At 41.2% G+C, this 8,914-nt stretch overlaps 1 protein-coding gene across 2 annotated transcripts in view; it reads right to left on the reverse strand.

Annotated features, from left to right (window-relative positions):
- Positions 1 to 19: 19 nt before the first annotated feature.
- The window catches only part of thbs4a (thrombospondin 4a), a 12,249-nt gene continuing 3,354 nt past the window's right edge, over positions 20 to 8,914 (reverse strand). For both annotated transcript variants that reach the window (XM_025053221.1, XM_025053220.1), the window contains 21 exons: positions 7,858 to 8,055; positions 7,532 to 7,779; positions 7,317 to 7,419; positions 6,977 to 7,068; positions 6,620 to 6,671; positions 6,123 to 6,529; positions 5,889 to 6,026; positions 5,736 to 5,816; positions 5,505 to 5,657; positions 5,309 to 5,413; positions 4,854 to 4,961; positions 4,615 to 4,774; positions 2,967 to 3,085; positions 2,830 to 2,882; positions 2,652 to 2,736; positions 2,196 to 2,292; positions 1,597 to 1,775; positions 918 to 966; positions 623 to 819; positions 363 to 535; positions 20 to 241 (listed from right to left, as the gene is read on the reverse strand). In XM_025053221.1, coding sequence (XP_024908989.1) covers positions 82 to 241; positions 363 to 535; positions 623 to 819; positions 918 to 966; positions 1,597 to 1,775; positions 2,196 to 2,292; positions 2,652 to 2,736; positions 2,830 to 2,882; positions 2,967 to 3,085; positions 4,615 to 4,774; positions 4,854 to 4,961; positions 5,309 to 5,413; positions 5,505 to 5,657; positions 5,736 to 5,816; positions 5,889 to 6,026; positions 6,123 to 6,529; positions 6,620 to 6,671; positions 6,977 to 7,068; positions 7,317 to 7,419; positions 7,532 to 7,779; positions 7,858 to 8,055 — 2,957 coding nt within the window. In that variant the 3' untranslated portion in view covers positions 20 to 81. The remainder of the gene's footprint in view (positions 242 to 362; positions 536 to 622; positions 820 to 917; positions 967 to 1,596; positions 1,776 to 2,195; positions 2,293 to 2,651; positions 2,737 to 2,829; positions 2,883 to 2,966; positions 3,086 to 4,614; positions 4,775 to 4,853; positions 4,962 to 5,308; positions 5,414 to 5,504; positions 5,658 to 5,735; positions 5,817 to 5,888; positions 6,027 to 6,122; positions 6,530 to 6,619; positions 6,672 to 6,976; positions 7,069 to 7,316; positions 7,420 to 7,531; positions 7,780 to 7,857; positions 8,056 to 8,914) is intronic.

Raw genomic sequence — 8,914 nt, forward strand, 5'->3', positions numbered from 1 at the left:
GCAGGAATGGTGTCTGAAAATGAAAAAATAAAAAAAAGACTAATAGAGAGGCAGAAAACTTGTGGGGCTGACTGGCATTCCTCAAATGTGTAGACACTCACCGTTGCAACGGTATTTCAAGTCGGACCAGATGATATTCTCCTGGGAGAAGCAGAACACGCCCAGGCGGCCTCCTCTCATACTAGTGTCAATAATCACCCCTGTGTCTGCCACCAGGTCTGAACCTTCGAAAAAGCGAGCTCTGGATCACACACACACACACACACACACACACACACACACAAGGCAAAGACGTAAGTCATTTCACATGATATGTGACATTGACGTTAGGTATGTCTGTGTGCTGCTGTTTCCATCTGTACCTGATGTATCCAACCTGAGGCCTGTGCTGGAGGAACCAACGGTATGAAACCTTGTCCTTCCAGCCAATGTTCTTGGGGTCTTTCCACAGGAGGCGTACCTGTCCTGGGATGTCTCCTGTGTGCCAGAGGGAGTTCCTTAGATACTCACCAGGTCCTGTCTGAGATTTCACCATCTGTAACTCAAAGGTAAAAGAGTCGTAAGTGACAGTGATGGGTAATCACTGTTGTCCAGCCTGGTGTTGACCGATAATCCTCCACACCTTCAGCTGTATCCCTGGAGAACCCACAGCTCTGAAGGGTGCAGACTGCCAGTAGGTCTGTTCTGTCTGTTTCCACATCACCACATAGAAGGAGGAGGAGTCCTGATATCCAAAGATGAAGCCGGCATAGTCGTCGTCTATCACCGTGTTCACGTGGAAAGTTCCTTCGAAATCCACCCCGTTAAAAGCTACATAACCTGCATATGTGAGGAAAAACATGTAAGGAATGTCCTGAAGAAAATGAGAAAAGTAAAGCAGACTATGAGGTGAGAATGTTTTAGCATTCTGTATGTACCAACAGCAAGGCCAGGGTCAGAGTTCATGGTCTGTACTATTTCCATTCCCTGTGAACACAAAAAATAATTTTGAAAACTTGGCTCTGGTCAAACTGAAACAATGTTTTATTAATGATTTGAATATCTGGTTAAGTTAAAGGTGATAAATAAATGAACTGACAAACAACATGGGCAGATATTCAACAGATTCTAAAGTCCGAGGCTGCAGTGATTCCTGTAAAAAATGGTGTGACCAGCATTTTCAGTCTGTAAACAAAGAACTCCTCGGCACACCCCTCCTTGTCCATGACTTTCACATATCAAAAGAGTTTTACTTGATATCCAGCAAGCAATCATTACGATCATTTCTTCAGATTATTTTTAGCTCATTATTAATTATTGCATTTTTTCTTTAAAAAAATGTAGTTGTTGTAATTCCATCAATTCATTCCTACAGTGATAGCCTTTCGAAACTCCTGTGGAGCGAGAGTGGTGGTGCTTTCTCAACATACGACAGCAAGATTTGAACCTACGACCATTAATCTACAGGCTGCCCGTAACATGATAAAAAGAACAACAACATTAAGTGTAAAGGTGTGAGGCTTAATCCATATATTTAATTACAATACACTTAAAAACCACATTTGAAGTCATTTGGAGTATTTCAGACTATATTGGACTGGTGGCTCTGTTACTCACCTGGTTGAGGACGACCCAGTTGGGGTCAATCTGAGAATCTCCATGTGGGTCCAGCACCACGGTCTGATAGGCTCTGAAGTCGGTCAGGGTGACCTCAGCGTTCTCTGGACAGTGGTCAATTTTATCGATGATATTATCCATGTCAAAGTCTCCTTCACAGGCGTCTCCCACACCGTTGTCTGAAACAGAAGCTGAGCACTATCACTGCAGGTCACATTTCCCCCATGAATGTATATCTTCCCAAAGTATTCAATCCAGTGGTTTATGGCGTGACCCATAGAAGGGCCACATACAGAGATGACCACAACAACTATTTTACTGAGGTGACCTTTCTGCTGTAAGGCAAGAGCAACAACCACTATTCCATCATGTTAAAAGAACCTACGCTAACTATTATTATTAGAGGCTGGGCTATAATGAGATAAAAAAAAGGGAGAGTAATGAAATCTAAAGAACACTCTCCACACTGTAATTGAAAGAAGTAGAGCAGACAAGTCTGTATGATTCTGTGAATCTGTAGCAATTGTAAATCTTGTGAAAGTAAACAAATGCAGTAAAACAGCAGTTCCCCCTTCAACAAATAAATACATGACTCTCACCATCAGAGTCCACCTGGTCTGGGTTAATGACGAGTCTGCAGTTGTCATCATCGTCCGCTGCTCCATCACCATCATCATCTTCGTCACATTCATCTCCCTACAAAAGAAAAGGAAGTGATAAAACAGAAGTGTGTTTAACACATTTGGTGCATTTTCAGTTGGAAACAATAGACATGGAACAACCTCCCAAAAGATTTACCTTAAAAAAAAAACCTAGACATCTATTCATGCTGATTTGTCTTAAGAGGCTGCTATGTTTTAAATAGTTGTCTTTTGGAAGCTTTTATTTAATAATTGTTTTTAACAATATTTTATACTTTAGTGTTGTGTAGTATTTTATTGCATTTGCTAGCTCTGTCTTGAAAAGGAGAATTAAATGAAATGCAATTTAAAAAGGGTTATAGAAGTGTAATAAGAATAAGTGGGTTTTTTTTTTTAAATTATTGTATTTCTAACCACTCCATCCTTATCTGTGTCCAGCTGAGCAGAGTTTATAACTGAGGGACAGTTGTCCTTAGAGTCCTGGTGGCCATCACCATCACTAAAAAGAAAATGAAGCAAAAGTGTGACTGATAAATAGATTATAGGAATCATAAATTACAACATTATACACAGTGGACAGAGAGACTCCTACCTGTCTGTGTTGTCGTCACAGCTGTCACCTATGAGATCATTGTCCGAGTCAAACTGCAGGAACCAAACACAGATTGTGTTGATCACTGTGTGAACAGCTGCTGAATCTTGTTTTTTGTTTTATGTTTGGTGTGTTACCTGGTTTGGATCGGACTTATCAGGACAGCTGTCACAGACGTCTCCCACTCTGTCATAATCCCTGTCGTTCTGATCAGGGTTGAAAACTTTCTTGCAGTTGTCATGAATGTTCGCAATGCCTAGAAAAAAAACAAAACGCAAGCACTTGTGTGCTTTATTTTGAATTTCCATGTGAAAAAAGCATTATCAAAAATATAGGAGAGAAGCATAACTGCAAACAGCACAGTCTGTCAAGTGCATCAGCAGATGGCAGTGTTTGTGTAAGAGGAAGGTAAAATAGTTTCCAGTGGCCTTAAATGCCTGGCAGAAGCTTACCATGGAAAAATGCTTTGAGAGAGAAGACAGACATGACCAAGCGCTGAGCAATCCGGCCCTGAGAGTTAAAGACATAACCAAATGATCAAGAGTATGGGAGCAGTGCCAAACTGAATAACAGCAGCTGCAGCCAAGGTGAGTCTTAACATGCAGCACACGTAAGCGTTTAAAGGTAAACATGGCAGTATCACAAAAAAACAGTTCAGACTGTTTCCAGTGGAACAAATGAGAAATGATCCTCCATTTTGAAATGACAAACTCTATTGTTCCAGTTGGAAACACAATAACAGAGTGATTTATATTGTCTTTTTTTTTTAATGAAGCTTGACTTTTTTTCCCTGTAAACCGATGATCTCACTGGCACAGGATGCAATGTGAATTGGAGACAGAATAAAAGGCATGAAGGATGTTTTCACCAGGCAAAAGTTTTGCCAGTGGAGTCTGCCAGTTCTGATCTGTCTGGTCCAGACAGGCTGTGGTCTGGATTACCTCTAATTGATGTCATTAAAGTAGTAATGGTCCAGTTACTAACCCTCTAATCGTTATGCCCGTGCCATTCTTTTAGCTACAGCGACTAATAACAAAAGGTAACATTTTTAGCTTCAAGTCCCTCTAATTAGCAAACTATAAACATATAATGACTATTAGCCATCCATCCCAAACTACATTATCCTGTTAAGAGCCACAGGGGGAGCTGGAGCTAATTCCAGATGACATCCAGTCACATAATGAGACAAACAACAATTCACACACACATTTACAGCTATGGTCAATATAGAGTCACCGCTTAAACCAATCTTCAGTCTGCTTGGGTCTGAACTGTGGGAAAACCTAATAACAATGCTGAAAAATTATACACACATGATGCAGGTTGGGCATGCAAAATCCACACAAAAATCTACCATTTAAACTGGGATGATAGTGAGCGACCTTCTTACAGTGAAGCTACGACATTATCCTCTGCTCCACCTTGTGGTTTTTGAATGTCAAACACCAGGGTTGAAAAATCCTGGGTTTTTAAACTTGGAAAGTCATCAATGAGATTAATTTGAATTGTCTTCATCTTCTACAGTTAAATCCATCCCACGGTCACAAGGGGAGCTAATCTCCACAGCCAACGAGGAAGGGCTACACCCTGGACAGTTCACCGCTACATCATACAGGTATATACTGCATAGAGATAAACAACCATTCACATTCATTCACATCTATGTTCTACTATTTGGTTTGGTCCATTCAACAGCTTGACTTCATATTAAATTTAGAATTCTACCTGAATTTTTATTCAGTTAATGAATTTGCAGCCATCTCTAAGGCGAAGACTTCTACTTACCGTCCCCGTCCATGTCTTCATCACATTCATCTCCTACTCCGTCCTTATCTACATCTTTCTGTAAGGGATTGTCTATTGTTTTGCAGTTGTCACATGCATCACCGTGCAGGTCCTTATCACTGTTCTTCTGGTCAAAGTTAGGGACGAGCCAGCAGTTATCCTGTCACAGAGAACGAGAGTTTACTGTATGGTTCATGAACAGGTGACCTCCTGATCACACATCATTAATGATCACCTACATTCTCATTACTGATGCCGTCATTGTCAGCATCCTCATCACAGGAGTCACCTATACCATCTCTGTCTGCGTCCTCCTGTCCAGAGTTTGGTACATACAGACAGTTGTCCTGAAAACACAAAGAAAAAACACACAGAAAAGGAATGAGCACATGAGAAAAGGTGAAAAATGTTTTCTGGGTCAGTGATGTCCAACCACTAAACAACCACATGAGAGTCCTGCAATCTCATCAAGATCATCAGGTGTGCCCGGAGCAATTACCCATTTTAGCTTATTTAGTCATAAAATTGTTTTATTCATTTATTTACTGCATAATATCTGACTTCATATGCACCAGCAAAAGGCAGGGCAACAAAGTACCCTTCCAATAGGTGGCAGCAGATGGCTATAAACAAGTGTCACATTTGGTGAATAAGGTGCACGTTTGAGTCATCGACATGGGGGAAAGACAAGTACCTTTCTACAGCTGCTGTCTCTGCAGTGGAGATGTTCGTCTGGATATCCATCGATATCTGTGTCCTTCCCACAGAAATAACCATTTCCCGTCCAACCAACGCCACACTGAACGACACAGACCCAAACACATGACAGCGTTAACGTTCATCATATAAGCATTAGAAATATAAACTGCAGAATCCTTTCAGTTCTTTACCAAACAGCCAATGCTGCCGTCTCGCTCAATGACACAGTTAGCGCTGATGTGACAGGGACTGATTTTACCGTTGGGGCAAAGTTTAGTACCATGACAGCCTTTCACCTGGTCACCTGTGAAGCCAGTTTTACACTCACCGCAGTAGAAGGAACCCTGGTTAGAACAGTTCACAGTCAGACATGTGCTGAAGTAGACTGCAATAGTCATAATAAAAACATGCAGTGGTCTGACCATGGTGTTGTAGCAGTGGGAGTTGGCCGTACAACTTCCGTTCTCAGGTGGATCCTGACACTCATCTATATCCTTACACACCTGCCAGGAACAGCAGATAAACAATCAGGCCTTAATGCAGCACAACATTTTTTGTTATTTTTGTGGATGTACCTGTTTGTGTGACTTGGCATAGGACACGCCCACTCCATTAATCAGAGGTCCCGTGAATCCCAGAGGACATTTCTCACAGTAGAAACCAGGGGCAGTGTTCACACAGCGGACACCAGTGTAACACGGTTTAAACTGGCACTAAAACCCACACAGAACAGATAAGAACTACAATTTTTTAACTGTATTTATTTATCAGATAGACAAAAAATGTCTGTAAATAAACATTATCTGCACCTCATTGACATCATCACAGCGAACTCCATCTCCTGTATAGCCATCAGGACAGGGGGCACAGTGGAGATCCCCTGACTCTGTACGGATGCACATGTCCTGTCTGAAGCAGGTTCCTGGGAGACACTCGGTTTGAGGCTGAGCATGCATGACAAACTGTTCTGAAGGGGAAACTGGCTCTTGACCTTTTTTTGGATCTTGTCCTGGATCTTGTCCTGGAGTATGTTCTGGATCCTTTCCTGGACTTCGTCCTGGGTCTCGTCCTGGAGTATGTCCTGGACCTTGTCCTGGGTCTCGTCCTGGATTTTGTCCTGGACCTTGTCCTGGGTCTCGTCCTGGACTTGGGCCTAGATCTGGATCTGGACTTCCATTTGGATGAGAGTTGGTAGGGCTACCTCCCAGATCTGAGGCTACACATGAACAGATCTATTGTCACACTGTTGAAAACTCACCTCCTTTTAAATACACTGAATAAGTTGACAGCTTGTCATTTCCCTTACCACAGGGCAGGCACTCAACGATGGTGTTCCTCAGTAAAGTTGTGTCTTTAATCTGAAACAGCATAAAGATATATGTATGTTTACATGGGATTTAATTTGAAGTCAAACATCATCATTTACTTTGTTATATTAATAATGTTTATCTAAGTTGACCTAGAACTTTTTGACTTTGGACAACATTCCCAGCTGCGTAAACAAAAACTGTTCTTCTATCTGATGCTCATCAATGTTTTTTGTTCTCCAACATCTGATGCTGAGTGTCTATTATGTTGAATCACTGTCTGTAATTTTAAAAGTGTGTTTCCATATAGATAATTTAATTTAAAGCAACCATTTGGAAAATTAATTAACCATTACCTGCTGGTTCAATATCTCCTTCATCTCAGCAATCATGTTCTTCAACTCCTGCATGGTGACCTGGTTCTGCAACAGATCTGCTCTCTGGATATCTGTAGAATTTCAAGAATCAAAATGATCTTGATGAAAAAGTCTCCAGTGTGCTAAAACTGCTGTATGATATACATACATACATATATATATATATACACACACACACACACACATATATATATATATATATGTGTGTGTGTGTGTGTATATATATATACACACACACACACACATATATATATATATATGCAGAGAGGCCATGACATGGCACTATTTGTGTGTGTGTGTTCAGTCAATCTTTGCTCACCCAGCAGTTGCAGAGATTGACCCTGACCCACGCTGCAGTCCTGGAGAGTTGCCACATTGTCTATAGTGTCCCCAGTCACCAGCTTGAGGTCCGTCAGCTCGTCCTGTCAGAATAAAAACAGAAAGATCAAAAAGCAAATTAGCACCTAGTGTGAACAGTATGAGTGCCTTTATTTTCTTTCATATCACCAGAAAGTGATAAAACCTTTTCTTCACCTGTCCATTTGACTTCAGGGTCCTTAGCCCCACCTTGTTGGAGCCGCTCGGCAGCAACCCTAACGCAGTAGGAAAATCCTCCACAGTGTGTGCCAGTGTGCACTCAATATAGATGTTCAGTCGAGGTGGACCCCGTTGCAGCCCACTCGCATGTAGCATCACATGGTGTTCTTGACCATTGGCCAGGGTGGGGTGGTTGAAAGAGATGGTGGCAAATCTGCCATCACTTCTTTGGTAACGGACACTGACTGTGGAGGGAGAGGAGGAGAAGTTAGACACTTGACTGAGGCTGAGAACAGTAGCAGGTAAAATACCTGGTAACTCACTTTTGTTTGGTTTGTTCATCACACTAAGGTCCAGGTACTTGGTATTGTCTTTGGGGTTGATGATACTGAACAAAGATGCTGGAGTCTTGTTACGGAGCTTGAAGGAAGAGAGAAGGAAAATCTCATTTTCCCCATTGGTCTTCAGCTGTCCCTGAAGGAGTTCTGGCAGGCAGTCTGGAGACTCCAGCAGGTCATACACTTAACAGAACAGAGAACATTCAGATACAGTTTTTATTACTTTTGATGAACTATTGCACAAACAGACTTTTCATCTCATGTTTACATCCTGGACATGGATGCTATAAAAGCGCCAATGCTTATTATACCTTATATTTTAGTCTTTTTACAAAGCAGCCAGTTCACTAACACACTACTATTAAATCAACACTATCTGTTGTTAAACACATCTCTCATTAAACTCCTCGTGACTTTTTATGATGTTGGTACTTAATGGGCTGCTGTCAAATTGCTGAAAAAGCTATAGTAATATAATTTACGAGGGAGGTTAGCTGTTTGTCTCAAATACCACTCTCCTTAAGAATGGCATACACAAGCCTTATGTCCACTTCCATGGCAACAGGGCGGGGCCACTTGCCAGCTACAAATACTGAAGAATGGCAACTCCCTGGTTGAGGCTTTGAGAACTGACATAGGCAGGCAAAGGGATGGTCGTGGCTTCACTATAACAAACACTGTTTAAACTCATGCTTCCACATTCATTCATAAATCAGTCAATTCCCTCAGGAATTACTCATTTATGAAGGTTGTTTTGGTAGATTTTAGCACCGATCTGAAAGTTAATGTGGAATAAATTACTGCACAAATTGGGTAAAAAGCTCTTTAGTCATTGACAGAAGCACTTCAGCTTATTAATACAATCACCATTGTCCATTAGCAGTAGCTGCACTGTCTATTTGTTTGGCTGGTTGACCCGGTGATGTCAGATTGATGTTTTGGTAACAGGGTTTCTCTATTTCTGTTTCTAAAGGTTCCACTTTAATCAATATATATTATATATATATATATATATATATATATATATATATATATACACACA

Source organism: Cynoglossus semilaevis, chromosome Z, assembly GCF_000523025.1.
Source record: "Cynoglossus semilaevis isolate Cse_v1.0 chromosome Z, Cse_v1.0, whole genome shotgun sequence".
NCBI classification, from domain to species: domain Eukaryota; kingdom Metazoa; phylum Chordata; class Actinopteri; order Pleuronectiformes; family Cynoglossidae; genus Cynoglossus; species Cynoglossus semilaevis.